This window comes from Ranitomeya imitator, chromosome 6, assembly GCF_032444005.1.
Source record: "Ranitomeya imitator isolate aRanImi1 chromosome 6, aRanImi1.pri, whole genome shotgun sequence".
In the NCBI taxonomy this organism is placed as follows: domain Eukaryota; kingdom Metazoa; phylum Chordata; class Amphibia; order Anura; family Dendrobatidae; genus Ranitomeya; species Ranitomeya imitator.
Genome location: NC_091287.1, coordinates 182058819 through 182075996, shown reverse-complemented (window position 1 = coordinate 182075996; position 17178 = coordinate 182058819). Strand labels below are relative to the sequence as shown.

Genomic DNA, 17178 nt, shown 5'->3' with positions numbered 1-17178 from the left:
TCCGAGGTCAGATAGGGGTTAAAGAGTCTATTGCTGGCTTAAAAACCATGACTGATTTCTTACAGTAGCCGCACCACACATAGGATAGGTGGAATCCCTTAATGTAGCTCAGTTTCATTGAAGTCAATGGGGATGGCCGCAAGATAAATTTGGTGTCATGCCGTTGCTGCCGCCGCCTCTCCCCACTGCAGCTCGCCGGGTGCGTGCGCGCATCGCATTCAGCTCTGCGCGTGCGCACATCTGATTCCTCTGTTGGCGCTCTTTCCTGTCCTCTCCGTCATCCTGGAGGACTGTAACCCGGAAGTAGCTCCCATGCTGCTATGTAAACTGCTTCCTGCTGCTTCTCTGTGCCTGATGTTCATTTGTGTTTACAAGTGCTTCTGGCCACCTGTGGTCTCTGTGCGTTCCTAGCTCTCTGACTTTGGGTCTCCTCCGCCCTCTGCAGTGCCTGCCTGTTTCCTGTGTTCCTGCCTTGTTCCTTCAGTTCCTTTTCCTCTGCGGTACCTGCCCGGCTCCTATATCTTTTCCTTGCTCCCGTCAGCCTCGGTGTCTCCATATTGTCCTGCCAGCCTCCGTGCCTCCGTAGCGTTCCCATCTTCTCCCTTGTCTCAGTAGTTCCTTTCTGTTCCCTCTTTCCCTTTGTGCCTGCTGTGTTCCCATCTGATCTCAGTCGACCCTCCAGCTTACGTGGCGATAGTCCCTCACGGGCCTGCCCCTAACTCTCTCTGTATAGGGGGCGGTCCACCTGGTCAGCTCGTCCGAGAGGGGTTCGTCATCATGGTCCAGTGGGTCCACTCTCCGTTTTTCACTGTTTGAATCTACATGCTCTAATAGGACTGCAATCGGGTGACATCCGAGTGCAGCCAGATTCTTACAGCGTCACAGTAACATCAGGCCATGGACCCCGCTGGAGTCTCCGCCACCCAAAAGGAGTTACTCTTTTTGCGTGAAAACCAGACTAGGATCATGTCATTTTTAAAGAATATGGAGTCTCGCCTAGCGGCTTTACAGCCTTCTGATCCTGGTATTGCTCCGCAGTTGGTTGCCCTTCAGCAGGAGCTAGGTCAACAACGGGACACTCGGTCCCATATTTTGAATTTTATGGCCTCCATTAATGATCGGCTTCTCTCCCTCCAGAATGTGGCCTCTGTTTCCACTCCTGTGTCTGCGCCACAACCCTCGCCCCGACTTGCTAGACCTCCTCGGTATGGTGGGGATTCTAAAGCGTGTCGCGGCTTTCTTAATCAATGCCAGTTGCATTTTGAATTATCTCCGCTACTTTATCCTACCAACCGAGCTAAGGTTGCTTTTATAGTATCCCATTTGGAGGGTGAGGCTTTGGCGTGGGTTAATCCCCTCTGGGAGCGTGATGATCCTTTGGTCTCCCAACTCAATCCGTTCCTGGATACCTTCCGTAAGGTTTTTGATGAACCTGGTCGTCTGGTCTCTACCACTGAGTCCCTCTTTAACCTTTACCAGGGTACTCTCTCAGTAGCCCAGTACGCCATCCGTTTCCGGACTCTGTCCTCAGACCTTGGGTGGAATAATGAGGCTTTGGTTGGAGCGTTTTGGCGTGGTTTGTCTTCACGGATTAAGGATGAGTTGGCGGGACAGGACACTCCCACCTCTTTGGATGATCTTATCTCCTTGGCCATACGCATTGATCTGCGCTTTCAGGAGCGCACTCGTGAGCTTGTCAGAGAGAGGAGACCTCTTCGCCAGACCACTGTTGCTCGAGGGACTTCTTTTTCTCAAGCAGCCCCGGTGGCTTCTTCATCTTCTCCTGAACCCATGCAGGTCGATCGCCTTAAGTCTTCTGAGCAACGCCGCAAGGAGAGACTCGCACAAGGTCTTTGTTTTTACTGCGGCAGTGCCTCTCATCTCTTACGCGCTTGTCCTCAGAAGCCGGGAAACGCATCCGCCTAGGACAGGTAAGAGAGGCCTTCCTAGGTGGTTATGATTCCTCTCCGCCTCTGGTTTTGTCTGTTATTCTACATTTGGGTTCCCGTCACTTTTCTCTGGAGGCTTATGTTGATTCAGGAGCGGCTGGAAACTTTGCTGTTAACAGGCTTGGGATACCTGTTAGACCCTTGGAGACTCCTAGACAAATAGCTTCCGTCAATGGTCAGCCTTTGCGGGAGACCGTCAACTTGGTTACGGAGGAAGTCGAACTTCAGATTGGAGCTCTTCATCGTGAGAAACTGGCCTTTTATGTTTTACCTTCTTTGTCTCATTCTTTCCTTTTGGGTCTTCCTTGGTTGAGAGATCACGAACCCACGCTGGACTGGCGTACTGGAGATGTTCTCCGGTGGGGACAGTCTTGTCTGAACAGGTGCCTGCTTACCGTCAAGCCTGCGTCCTCCTCTCGGTCTGCTTCGGAATCCGTGGGAATTCCTCCAGCCTATTGCGCTTTCTCGGACGTCTTTAACAAGAAGGAAGCGGAGATTTTGCCGCCGCACCGCTCTTATGACTGCCCGATAGACCTTGTTCCTGGTTCTACTCCACCTAGGGGTCGTATTTACCCATTGTCTCCTACCGAGACTCAAGCCATGTCCGAATATATTCAAGAGAATCTGGCCAGAGGCTTCATTCGAAAGTCTTCCTCACCTGCAGGAGCTGGGTTTTTCTTCGTTAAAAAGAAGGACGGTTCTCTTCGCCCATGTATAGACTACCGGGGTCTCAACACCATCACGATCAAAAACAAGTACCCACTTCCTCTCATACCAGAACTCTTTGATCGTCTACATGGAGCACGAATCTTTACCAAATTGGATCTCAGAGGAGCTTATAATTTGATCCGTATCCGTTCTGGTGACGAGTGGAAGACTGCGTTTAATACCAGAGATGGTCATTATGAATATTTGGTTATGCCATTCGGTTTATGCAATGCACCCGCAGTCTTCCAGGAGTTCGTAAATGATGTTTTTCGGGATCTACATTACACCTGTGTTGTGGTGTACTTGGACGATATCCTTGTGTTTCTCTCCAGATCTGTCTACTCACAGAAGAGATGTACGGCAAGTACTTCAGCGTTTGAGAGAGAATCGGCTGTACGCAAAACTGGAAAAATGTGTCTTCGAACAGTCATCTCTACCCTTCTTGGGTTTCATCATTTCCGACGCTGGTTTGTGTATGGATCCGGGAAAAGTTTCTGCCGTGCTCAACTGGCCGCGTCCTCTTGGAGTGAAAGCAATTCAGCGATTTCTTGGATTTGCTAACTACTATCGGCAGTTTATACCTCACTTTTCCTCTCTTTCAGCTCCAATCTCCTCCATGATTCGGAAGGGTGCCAATCCTCATCTGTGGTCGTCTGAGGCCGAAGAGGCTTTCCGGTCCATCAAGCAAGCCTTTGCCTCAGCTCCTATTCTTCATCGTCCAGTGGCCAATAAACCCTTCATCCTTGAAGTAGATGCTTCTGCAATTGGAGCTGGAGCTGTGCTCTCGCAGAAATCCTCTTCTGGTCGTCTTGTGCCCTGTGGTTTTTTCTCTAAGATCTTCTCCTCCTCAGAAAAAAATTATTCCATCGGTGATAAAGAACTTTTGGCAATCAAGTTGGCATTAGAGGAGTGGCGGTACCTCTTAGAAGGGGCTTCACATCGTTTTATAATCTACAGCGATCACAAGAATCTGGCGTATATTCGTTCTGCGCAAAGACTTAATCCTCGGCAGGCCAGGTGGGCCTTGTTTTTCGCCAGGTTTGACTTCGAACTTCGTTTCTTGCCAGGAAATAAAAACTCCAAAGCCGACGCTCTGTCTAGGTCATTCCAGGTGGTGGATTTGGAGGACGAGCCTGCACACATCATTGATTCTGCCAGAGTCATCACAGTTGCTCCAGTCTCTCTCACTTCGTTGCCTCCGGGTAAGACCTTTGTCGCTGAAGGGAACAGGAGACGTGTCTTACTTTGGGGTCACGCCTCCAAACTGGCTGGACATGTTGGTTTCAAAAAAACCTTTCGTTTGATCTCTCGTTTTTACTGGTGGCCAACGTTGTCTAAGGATGTCCAAAGTTTTGTCGCCTCTTGTCCTTCCTGTGCCAAGAATAAGATTCCCAGGCAACTACCTTCTGGGCTTCTACATCCTTTGCCAGTACCTTCCACTCCGTGGCAACATTTATCTATGGATTTCATCACTGATCTGCCTCACTCTTCTGGTTCCACCGTCATCTTCGTGGTCATGGACCGTTTCTCCAAGATGGCTCATTTCATCGCTCTCCCAGGTTTACCTTCTGCTCCCGAATTGGCAAAGATTTTTGTTCACCATATTTTTCGTCTTCATGGTCTTCCTTTACATATTGTTTCTGACCGAGGTGTTCAATTCACCGCCCGCTTCTGGAGATCCCTCTGCAAATCTATGAACATTTCGCTTGATTTTTCTTCGGCCTACCATCCACAGTCCAATGGCCAGGTGGAACGTACTAATCAGACCTTGGTAACTCATCTCCGTCATTTTTCCAATTCTTATCAGAATGATTGGTCTGACTTACTGCCATGGGCTGAGTTTTCTTACAATAACCATCCCAGCGAAGCCACTAACAAATCTCCATTTTTTATCGTCTACGGTCAACATCCTGGTCTTCCTCTTCCGGTTCCTCCTGTCTCTACTGTACTAGCGGCTGATCTTCTGTCTAGAGAGTTCTCCAGGGTCTGGCAGGAGACCAAGTCTGCCCTTGAGTTGGCTCAAGTTAGGATGAAGAGACATGCGGACAAAAGACGTCTTGATTCTCCTATATTCCATCCTGGGGACAAGGTTTGGGTTTCTTCTAAATTTATCCGTCTCAAAATCCCTTCACATAAGCTGGGTCCTCGCTATATCGGTCTATTCGAAGTTTTGTCTCGTATTAATGACGTTTCTTACAAACTTAAGTTGCCTGCCTCGCTGCGTATTTCTAATTCTTTTCATGTGTCTCTCCTTAAGGCTATATTCACACTTTGCGGATTTAGCTGCGGATCCGCAGCGGATTTGACCGCTGCGGATCTGCAGCAGTTTCCCATGAGTTTACAGTACAATGTAAACCTATGGGAAACAAAAAACGCAGTGCACATGCTGCGGAAAAAAACGCACGGAAACGCTGCGGATTACATTCCGCAGCATGTCACTTCTTTTCTGCGGATTTTCACCTGCTCCAATAGAAAACTGCAGATGAAAATCCGCAGAAGAAAACGCAGTAAAAACCGCGATAAATCCGCAGTAAAAACCGCGACGGGTTTTCACTGCGGATTTTGGAATTCTGCTGCGGAAAAATCCGAAGTGGAATCTGCAAAGTGTGAACATAGCCTAAACCTGTAGTTTTTAATCAGTTTCATTCTTCTAACCTTTGTTCTCCTTCGCCTGTTTCCGAGGATGATGTCTTTGAAGTTAGGGACATTTTAGCCATGAAAAAACTTAGAGGGAGAACTTTGTTTTTGGTTGACTGGAAGGGTTTTGGTCCTGAGGAGAGGTCCTGGGAGTCTCGAGAGAACATTCGGGCTCCTCGTATTTTGTCCAGGTATCTTTCTAGTCTTAAAAAGGAGGGGCGTAAAGATGGGGGTACTGTCATGCCGTTGCTGCCTCCGCCTCTCCCCACTGCAGCTCGCCGGGTGCGCGCGCGTCGCATTCAGCTCTGCGCGTGCGCACATCTGATTCCTCTGTTGGCGCTCTTTCCTGTCCTCTCCGTCATCCTGGAGGACTGTAACCCGGAAGTAGCTCCCATGCTGCTATGTAAACTGCTTCCTGCTGCTTCTCTGTGCCTGATGTTCATTTGTGTTTACAAGTGCTTCTGGCCACCTCTGGTCTCTGTGCGTTCCTAGCTCTCTGACTTTGGGTCTCCTCCGCCCTCTGCAGTGCCTGCCTGTTTCCTGTGTTCCTGCCTTGTTCCTTCAGTTCCTTTTCCTCTGCGGTACCTGCCCGGCTCCTATATCTTTTCCTTGCTCCCGTCAGCCTCGGTGTCTCCATATTGTCCTGCCAGCCTCCGTAGCGTTCCCATCTTCTCCCTTGTCTCAGTAGTTCCTTTCTGTTCCCTCTTTCCCTTTGTGCCTGCTGTGTTCCCATCTGATCTCAGTCGACCCTCCAGCTTACGTGGCGATAGTCCCTCACGGGCCTGCCCCTAACTCTCCCTGTATAGGGGGAGGTCCACCTGGTCAGCTCGTCCGAGAGGGGTTCGTCATCACGGTCCAGTGGGTCCACTCTCCGTTTTTCACTGTTTGAATCTACATGCTCTAATAGGACTGCACTCGGGTGACATCCGAGTGCAGCCAGATTCATACAGCGTCACAGTTGGAAGAAAGCAGTGATGTTTTCTAATGCTGGACAACCCAGTGCAAAATGCAACCAGAAAAAAATGAATAGCCATCCAGGTAATAAAGAGGGTTAATGTAAGCTATAATGTGCGCCACTCTCAGAGTCCAGTGCAGGGAGTCATCATCCATGATGTCCATATAACTTAATAGGGCATATGAATAGGAGTTATCTTCAGGGGACAACCTCTAAACAGAAACATTCGGAGGTCAGGTAAAAATTTGCTAAAGAGAGGAAATGCCATAAAATAAAGAAAAATCAAACAAAAAAAGGAACTCATGTCATACATTCCCTGCCACTTTATGCACTGCTGCATTTACATGTCCATCTACACATGTGACCTATACAGCCAATCATCGGTCTCAGGGACTCAAAAATGTATCTGAATTTGTCAAGAACCTCGGGAAATGTACTTAGAGCCTCCATTGCCAGGAGGAAATTAACTTTATTCCTGATGGCAGCATTCGGGTTTCAGTCACAGGGGAGTGTATAGAGGGGTGTGTATATACGCTCTGTGTATAGAGAGTGGCGGCTGTAACTGAGCTCCTGGATGTCAGTCAGTGCCGAGATCGAGGTTACTGCTTCCGCTGTTTACACACAGAGCGGTGACTAAAAACGTGCAAGCGCCGCCCCTGTTGCGGAAACCTGAATGCTGCCGGAAGGAATAAAGTTAATTTCCTCCTGGCAGTGGGGCTATAAGTGCAGGTGCTGGCCAGGTTCAGAATGCTATTAACCTGAAGATGAATCCCATATCTGCAGGTTAATACCATTTTTTTCATGTGACAGGTTCCCTTTAAGTGATTAAGCAGATGTTGTCCATTTCTTGGTCAAGAGGAACATAATGTGCAAAATGTCTGAATATCAACTAAGATGAACTATACATCAACTAAGGCTTATTTTCTTTTTACTGCAGATCTAGCTCTTGTAAGAAGTGTTATCAAAGAGATCCTATCATCTTCAAAGATAAGAGTGTTCAGAAGAAATTACATTCACCTGACGTTCCCATACCTTTCTTGTTCAGCTGCATAACTGATGGAGGTGGTGTAGCAACTTTCATAGCCAAGCCATACGCTCCTCTGAAGGAATGACTATCCCTAACAATAAATGAACCAGGTTCCTTGTCCTTTAGAACAGTAATAGCTGCAAACAATGGAGAAGATTAAAAGAAAAGCTACATTCAGAGGGCTCTTTGCAAGGAATTAATATTGATGTGACTTTTTGTCAGCAAAATTTTATATAGTAAGCATCAGTGTATACATATGAAAATAAATAAATACATTTACTTCTTTTGAGTGGCGAATTTAGAGCAAACTATGGCTTTAAAATGGAATTAGGAGAACATCTCAAAATCTAAAATATTTCTGCTACAATAAATCAGTGATGGTATAAAGAGGAGAAAATACAGAAAGAAAAACACCAACGTCTCCTTTGAGATGTTCCTGGCACAAAGATTGCGTGTATCTGACCGGACGTGTGCAAACATGCTGAGATTTCTACAAACAAACTCATTGAAGAGAGAATGGTATGCTCTACAAAAATGCCGTGCCAGTGTGGACAAGTGTGCTAATGTTTCCATGACCATCGCTGCACACTGTACAGAAGAACGTGCGCCGCAGCTCAATGTACAGCCGCTCTCTATCAGGCCAATCAACAATGAAAAGTAGAAAAAATAATAAATATTACTTGCACGCAAAGTAAGCAGCTCTGAGGAAAGACGTTTCAGATTGATTGTAGCAGAGCCAAGCAAAACAGCAAGTTCCTGAATCTCAGAAAGCACTTATTCATCTCACACGGCCAAGCTTCTAGAAATGGCTCCACGTATGCACGGTTACGTTATCTACCAGACTAATGTAGAATAATTACCGTACCAGCCACAGTAGCATGGCCACAAAAATGATGGATTTTGTAATTGTATTAAAGGAATTGTATGGAATGACCTGACTGTTATCTGTGCCATGCCACATATAGATTGTGCCATGCCACATATAGATTGTGCCATGCCACGCACAGTGCATAGACTACAGATGGCATTGTACATGGACGAGGGAAAAGCAGGACCTTCCTTTTTTTCCCCACCAGGATTTCATTTTTGCCCATTCCTGAAGTACACTTGCTTTTAAACATACATTAAATGATTTTTTGTTTGCAAGCAGATTGTTTCTGGTACTCCTATAATTTTCAATGTTAAAAGAATTTGGCTGAACTGGCTATTTTATATTGAACATCATATAGATATTTGTGCAAAACCACAGGAAGCGTATATACAATAACGTCATTACTTCCCATGAAGACAGATCTGAAATATCTTCAGACCCTGAATAGGTGTATATAGAATTGTCCATGTACTGCAGCCATAGTTATTTCTCCAAATTACTGCACTTTTCAGAAGATAACGTTTTTTATAATTTAATAAATCATCATTCAAAAATTAGAGACAAATGATCATATATCTGACAATGTGTGATACTATACTATGAATAACTGTCTAATCAGTAAGATCATTTGAAACTTTGGGCAACTGCTTGATCTTTTCACACCTTTGCACAGATTGGTTTTTATTATTCATTTTTGCTTCCTAAATGCAAAGTAAAACAAATTGTAAATAGTCCTAACTGCTGCTGCACTGCATTTGGAAGTCCTTTGCAAAAGCGTTACAAGATGTTCAGAGCCTTTGCTCCGTTTTGAGGCTCTCTCTGCGCTCCTCCCTTCTCTCAGTGTTTGGCCACGTTCACATGTTCAGTATTTGGTCAGTATTTTACATCAGTATTTGTAATCTAACACCAGTAGAGGAACAATCACAGGAAAAGTATAATAGAAACACATCACCACTTTTGTATTATCACTCACTCCTGGTTTTGGCTTACAAATATTGATGTAAAATACTGACCAAATACTGAATGTGTGACCGTGGCCTTAGGGATAGCAGCAGCGAGGGGGGTTTTACAAATATCACCAGTGTACAGGGGACAGAGCATCTATACTGTTTGGAACGTCAGAGAAAACAACAAACCAAAAAGCACATTAAGCCAATGAAGACAGCAGTATCCTGGGTACACAAAGACCTCCCATCTAGCATATATTACTAGGAGAGGAAAACTGCACATCAGTAGACATGGAAATTAATGAGTGCAGACTGTCACATATATCTGTTTGTAATATCAAATTCCCCTTCCAACCGTATGGAGGTCTAAAATGTAAATCTATCGACACCTTAAGGCTAGGTTCCCATTGCGTTAATGGGACCGCGCTAACGGACAGCGTTGTACGGCGAAATTAACGCCGTGCAACGCGTCCGTTAGCGCGCCCATTAACAGCAATGGGGACGCGCATCACTAGCGCGTGCCATTTTCGGCACGCACTAGCGACGTGCCGGTGTTTTCTGGCGCGCCGCGGACGCTGCTTGCAGCGTCCGAGGCGCGCCCGCGGTCCGTTCCCCGCTCTCGCAGATCGGAGATCTGCGAGAGCGGGGGTGTTTAACGCGACCGCTTTAAAACACATTGCGTTAGCGCAATCCGCTAGCGCTAGGCGCTAAACGGATTGCACTAACGCAATCTGAACCTAGCCTTATACCTTCTGTTTCTGCATCACCACCTCTTTAGCTTGAATGTCTGTGTGACCTCAGCAAGGAAATCAAACAGTGAGCTATCAATCCAACCAAAGAGGCTGTGGCAGAGGATAGTTAAGTGGCCCCTTAAGTCATTGGCATTTTAATTCATATGCAAATAAAGGGTTGATTTCTCGGGAATGAAGCAACACATAGAAAATATAAAAGTGTCAATGTACATTTCCATTATATGCGTATATTTGGGGGTTGATCTTGCTGACACATGCACTTGCAAGCCACGTGCTCTCTATACGTCACAACATACAGGAAGAGACACTGGCACAGAAAGAATGGAGGCAAAACCAGCGGTGAAGACACTTCAGGAAAACAACTGCCGGTATTTTTCCTGAAGCAGCTTTGCCTTGGAAAACTTAGCGGCTGCTTCAGTGTCTGAAAGGCGCTGTATGAACATAACCCAACAGAGATTTTTTTATCTAAAGTTAATTACTGACATATGTAAAAATCATTGTTTTCCATTTTAGCCTTTGCCTAAGGGTACCGTCACACAGTGCAATTTTCATCGCTACGACGGCACGATTCATGACGTTCGAGCGATATAGTTACGATATCGCAGTGTCTGACACGCTCCTGCGATCAGGGACCCCGCTGAGAATCGTACGTCGTAGCAGATCGTTTGAAACTTTCTTTCGTCGTCTAGTGTCCCGCTGTGGCGGCATGATCGCATGGTGTAACATATATCGTATACGATGTGCGCATAGTAACCAACGGCTTCTACATCGCACATACGTCATGAAATTATCGCTCCAGCGTCGTAGATTGCAAAGTGTGACAGCAGTCTACGACGCTGGAGCGATATTGTTACGATGCTGGAACGTCACGGATCGTACCGTTGTAGCGATGAAAATTGCACTGTGTGACGGTACCCTTAGTTCCTGATGATTCCTTCAAGCCTGACATGTTGATTTTTGAATTGTTAATATACACAAAGGATACAATGTCTGACTGATCATCTTCACCAGCTTTACTAGATGTACAATTAGAGCGTGGCTGAACAGTTTTTATATGTGCAATTCCTAAATGTCTGGAGACTCCTGGCCACAACCATAGCTGATGGAAACCTAAACAGCGAAATAAACATACCTTGTTCTCTTGAAATATCAGGTTTGTACCAGAACTTGGACGTGTCCTGCACAAACTTTACAGTCATGTGTTTGTCTGCCGAATGATCTGCAGGACAAAAATTGACATAATATTATAATGCTTCATAGATGATGCAATGGGAAGGCACATCAATCTCAGGAACAGAAAAAGGGTTTCCCAGACTGTTAGGCTGCGTCTCCACTTGAGTTTTATCAGTAATTCAACAATAAATTTTCTAATGACTTTTAACAAATAGTAAAGTTAGAAACTAGGATTGTTCATATTCTTTGGCTATGTTCACATGGATTGGTACCAGAATAGATAACAAATACGACGATCGCACAAATCTCATTTATGTGACAGAAAACTGCAGATTTCACATAGAAAAGCCAAGTATTATTGACGAGGTTAATTCTCGAGCAGATCCGCGGCAGCTCACACTACAAGTCGACAGAAGACATATGGGGTCAGCATTGGATTTCTAACATGAAAATGCAACTGTATGATAATGTGTGTGCCATGTTCATTCGGTATGGTTTATGTAGACAGTACTTTCTGCATGACAGTATGCAAGACACGAAGCATCTGAACCTTTTTCCATTGATGATCGTGTATTTTAGGGATGACAAATGGAAAGATAGGGATTTATCCTATATCATGGTTTCCATATATTTTGGAGCTCTAGTTTCCTGTAACAGACCTCCAAATCTCCCTTATTTTACATAGCCATAGCGGGGACACAGGAGCATGCAGACAGTACACACAGCAGTCACGGCTGCAGGCAGCAGGGAGAACACCGACCGTGAGAAGGGAATTGGGAGAACTCAATTTTGGATAAATGAAGATCTTGTCCAAACAAAAATATTTTTGCAAAAAAAAAAACAAATAGCCTAACAAAGAGTTCATGTAATTAAAAAACAAAATGTAATTATTTATACTTGGACTTGCTAGGTACATATCTGTATTGCGGGACAATAAGATCCATCTGGTGCCATCATTTCCATTTTTATGTTACTATATAGGAGATGTATGGTAATCAGAACTCAGGCTAAGGATGTGGAGAATAAAAGAACAAAGCTCATAGTATGACGATTGTTAGGGCTTACTCAGGAAAAAAACTGCAAATACGTAACAGGTGACTCTTGCTGCGTTTTTGCAATTTTTTCCCCACACTTTTTTTTACAGTAGAAAAAACCCCTGCATTTTACAGTAATGGCAAAGTGAATGAGATTTCTGGAATCTCATCTACATGCCGCCATTCAGTTTTTTCTTCCAGTTTTGAACCATCAAAGCATTTTTTCCAAATCTGCGACAAGTCAATTCTTTAATTGTTTTTGCAGCATTAACGAACTCAAATGTATGAGAGGGTGGTAGAGGGAAAAAATATAGAATAAAAGAAAAAAAAAAAAAACATACAAAATGCATGCAAAAACATGCATATTTGATGCAGTGCTCTTCCTGGCAACACTGTGGTTGTTACAGGAGGAAAATGTGCTTAAAAATACTAAATGTGTGCACATACTTTTACTTGCAATCTTGTGTCTTATTCTACACCCAAATTTGAAGATGCTAATGAAGGAAGAGGAGGCAGCGCCCGGCGCGCAGAGGCCCTGAGTGACGGATGTGGTACGTCTGTTAGGGGGGAAAAACCTGCCCCCCGGGCGATTTCAAGGTATGAGGGACAAATTTGATAAACGATTCATTCAGCAGTGGCAGGTACAAAAATTAAAAGAGCCACCTTGTCAGAATGCAGCATTAGTGCTGCACAAGATGGCTCTTTTAGTCACAAACACCTGGGGGGGAGGGAGGGGTGGCAGGTTCCCTTTAAGCTGCTCTGGTAAAATGAAACAACTCCATGATTGGCTACTACGGGGAAAAAAAGACAATTTTTCTTTCAGACACTTTTAAACAAATCTTCCCCATTTTTAATCAACCTGGAATTTACAATCATGTATCCAGACTTCTCCCCTTAATTTTGCTTTCCCACCAAGCGCAAATGGTGATTAATTTAGAAACAAATTTTGAGTAGATTCTCAGGTAGAGACCACGTTCATATGGTCAGTATTTTACATCAGTATTTGTAAGGCAAAACAGGAGTGAAAGAGTGAGAAGAAAACACATGAACCACTTCTGCATTTTTCATTCATTCCTGGTTTTGGCTTACAAATACTGATGTGAAACACTGACCAAATACTGCACATTTAAACGTGGCCTCAGTTTGATCTTTATGTATTGATTTACGCCTTTAAAAAAAGTCAATTTTAGCAACCCTCATCCGCTCATCCTTAGGTGTTGGGAACTGGGAAGGTGTAAAGAGCCTACCCTCGTTATAACACCAGTGATTATATTTATTATGCAGTTTTAGTAAAAATTGTGCTTAAAGGGACTCTGTCACCTGAATTTGGCGGGACTGGTTTTGGGTCATATGGGCGGAGTTTTCGGGTGTTTGATTCACCCTCTCCTTACCCGCTGGCTGCATGCTGGCTGCAATATTGGATTTAAGTTCATTCTCTGTCCTCCATAGTACACGCCTGCGCAAGGCAAGATTGTCTTGTGCAGGCGTGTACTATGGAGGACAGAGAATGAACTTCAATCCAATATTGCAGCCAGCATGCAGCCAGCGGGTAAGGAAAGGGTGAATCAAACACCCGAAAACTCCGCCCATATGACCCAAAACCAGTCCCGCCAAATTCAGGTGACAGAGTCCCTTTAAGTGCGTGTCCTAGGTGGCCATGTGAGCGGACACATAGAAGAGCGCTGCCACTGCTATTACCGATAAACTCCTGTGCAGACACCGCTGTGGGGTCTAAATTGTGCCATACCTGCTGGCCGAGGGTCCTGGGAGCGGAGCAGTGCTGATTTGGAGGCTGGGGAAAGGAGGAGATGACCCGACGGAGACAGAGAGACGCGGGTGCTGGGGATGCAGGAGCTATCCAAGATGGCGCCGCAGCTAGAGAAGACGCCGATAAAGCTAACGCCGCATGTCAGTGGTGCATGGAGGTTGCTGCAAAGCTTAAACAGTTTGCCCGGGTGGAAGAAGCGGAAGAGGCAAAGACACTTACCGGAGATGGATCTGATAAGGAGGAGGAGGAAGCGATCTCTGCAGAGTAGAATGAGATACAGAAGGGGCAGGGGAAAGCAATATGGCGGTGGTAGCAGGGATGTCGGAAGGAGAGCCGACCCTGAGGGATGTTTTTGCATTAGTCTCCTCATATAAACAATCTTTAAAGGGAACCTGTTACCCCCCCTCAGGCGTTTGTAACTAAAAGATCCACCTTGTGCAGCACAAATGCTGCATTCTGACAAGGTGGCTCTTTTAGTTATGCTCCCTGCACATGCTGAAATAAACGTTTATAAAAAGTGCCCCCTCATACCGTGAAACCGTCCCAGAGGAGCGACTTTCCTTCCTAATCAGATGCAGCACAGCCGGCACTACGGGCCTGTGCGTGTCGGGCGCCGCCTCCTCTTGCTGCCTTATTGTCCCCGGCGCCTGCGTTGTAAGTACGAAGGGCAGCGCAGTTGCGCATGCCCGAAAAAAACTTAATGCACAGGCGCCGGGGACGATAATGCTGCAAGAGGAGGCGGCACCCGGCGCGCACGGGCCCGTAGTGTGTTGTGTCTGATTAGGAAGGAAAGTCCCTCCTCCGGGACGGTTTCACGGTATGAGGGGGCACTTTTTATAAAGGTTTATTTCAGCATGTGCAGGGAGCATAACTAAAAGAGCCACCTTGTCAAAATGCAGCATTAGTGCTGCACAAGGTGGCTCTTTTAGTTACAAACGCCTGGGGGGGGGGGGTTGACAGGTTCCCTTTAAATGCCTTAACCCTCCAGATACAGGAGGTTAAGGGGGGAACTACACAGATAAACACTGCCCTACAAAAGATGGACAGACGCATGGGTGTAGTGGAACAGAGGGTGAGCACTGTGGAAGATCATGTAGTAAAAGCTGCAAAAGGTGGAGAAAAAGCTTGCTCAATTGATATCAGAACTGGCTGCAAAAAATGAGGACCTAGAAAATAGATCCAGAAGAAACAACCTCCGTATAGTGGGTCTGCCTGAAAAACAGAGGGGAGAAACCCTACTGAGCTTATTGAAAGTTAGCGGAGAGAGAAAATTGGGGTCGAGGTGTTGGCAAAAGTTTTTGCTGTTGAGAGAGCTCATAGGGTCCCGCCGCAGCCCCCTGCCCCTGGGGCTAATCCCCGTACCATGCTGGCCAAAATACTGAACTATAGAGACAGGGACATTGTTCTCAGAAAGGCCAGAGAAATGGAGGATCTCACGGTTGGAGGACAGAGGATTGCCATTTACCCGGATTATTCTGCTGCGGTCCTAAAACAGAATGAAGTTTACTGGTGTCAAGAGACGACTGAGGGAGCTGGGGCGCAATATTCTATGTTGTTTCCCGGGGAGCTAAGAGTGGTGGCCTTTGACAAAATTCATTTTTTTCTGACACCAGAGGACACTACCCAGTGCATTGACATTAATGCTAAGAAATTAAAAGCTAAGAGAGACTGAAAATCCATGGAGACCCAGATACGTGTTATTTCTTTGTTTCTGGAGGAGGAGAACTGTTTATATAATATACCGTATATACTTGAGTATAAGCCGACCCAAGTATAAGCCAACCCCCCTAATTTTGCCACAAAAAAATAGGAAAACTTAATGATTCGAGTATAGGCCTAGGGTGGATGATGGCCCCATAAGATGATCCATACAAAATACGCCATTTCAAAAAAGAAGAGAAAGAAATAGACCAAAAATCGGGGATCACCGGAGGCACGGATCAAGTAAAAAAAGGCAAATTTTATTCAAAAGTGTATAAACGGACACAGAAAACCACATAGAGCACACATTAAAAACATTTAAAACATTGGTCATCCATGTGACCTATACATGGTACACTTAGGCCCAAAATAGAGCCATCCCCCTGTATGAACCAACTCCCCAGTATCAATAGATGACAAATATAAAGAAAATCCTAACTATTACCGAGTGTGATGTCTATGTGAACAGCACCTTATTTTATCATACAAAAAATATATTGAAAAAGAGAGCTAAATGGCAAGTACACAAATAGTCATATAGCTACCACATTCAGCATATGTCACAATGACTTGTAAGGAGATCCACAATGCCTAGATGCACCATGTTATAGTGAAGGCAGTATCCATGGTGCAAACACATAAAAAAAAAAAAAAAAAAAAAAGAGTCATCTAGACATGAACCCCAATTGCCATAGAAATGAATAAAGATACATATGGAGGTGCAGATAACCAGCCCAGCTGAGGGCACAATCAGGTTCAAAGACTAATAAATCTATTAGCAGAGTAAGTACGAGACTCAATGTGCCAAAGCTGCAGAGACTCCCATGCTGAAGAGGCATGCACACAGTTACCAAAGCCTCTGGGGCTAGATGACCAAAGCTCAATCACGGCATGTAAAATAGAGCCAAGGGCTGCTGGACAGGGGGTACGCTGACCCGACGCGTGTCGCCACACTCAGACGAAGCCACTGAGTGTGGCGACACGCGTCGGGTCAGCGTACCCCCTGTCTCCACTCCCCAGGTGGTCCTGAGTGTGTCCAGCAGCCCTTGGCTCTATTTTACATGCCGTGATTGAGCATTGGTCATCTAGCCCCAGAGGCTTTGGTAACTGTGTGCATGCCTCTTCAGCATGGGAGTCTCTGCAGCTTTGGCACATTGAGTCTCGTACTTACTCTGCTAATAGATTTATTAGTCTTTGAACCTGATTGTGCCCTCAGCTGGGCTGGTTATCTGCACCTCCATATGTATCTTTATTCATTTCTATGGCAATTGGGGTTCATGTCTAGATGACTCTTTTTTTTTTTTTTTTTTATGTGTTTGCACCATGGATACTGCCTTCACTATAACATGGTGCATCTAGGCATTGTGGATCTCCTTACAAGTCATTGTGACATATGCTGAATGTGGTAGCTATATGACTATTTGTGTACTTGCCATTTAGCTCTCTTTTTCAATATATTTTTTGTATGATAAAATAAGGTGCTGTTCACATAGACATCACACTCGGTAATAGTTAGGATTTTCTTTATATTTGTCATCTATTGATACTGGGGAGTTGGTTCATACAGGGGGATGGCTCTATTTTCGGCCTAAGTGTACCATGTATAGGTCACATGGATGACCAATGTTTTAAATGTTTTTAATGTGTGCTCTATGT

At 45.2% G+C, this 17178-nt stretch overlaps 1 protein-coding gene across 4 annotated transcripts in view; it reads right to left on the bottom strand.

Moving 5' to 3' along the window:
- Nucleotides 1–17178, bottom strand: part of TNS3 (tensin 3) — a 515174-nt gene that overhangs the window by 25950 nt on the left and 472046 nt on the right. For all 4 annotated transcript variants that reach the window (XM_069730367.1, XM_069730368.1, XM_069730369.1 and 1 more), the window contains 2 exons: nucleotides 10979–11065; nucleotides 7282–7413 (listed from right to left, as the gene is read on the bottom strand). In XM_069730367.1, the coding sequence (XP_069586468.1) occupies nucleotides 7282–7413; nucleotides 10979–11065 (219 nt within the window). The remainder of the gene's footprint in view (nucleotides 1–7281; nucleotides 7414–10978; nucleotides 11066–17178) is intronic.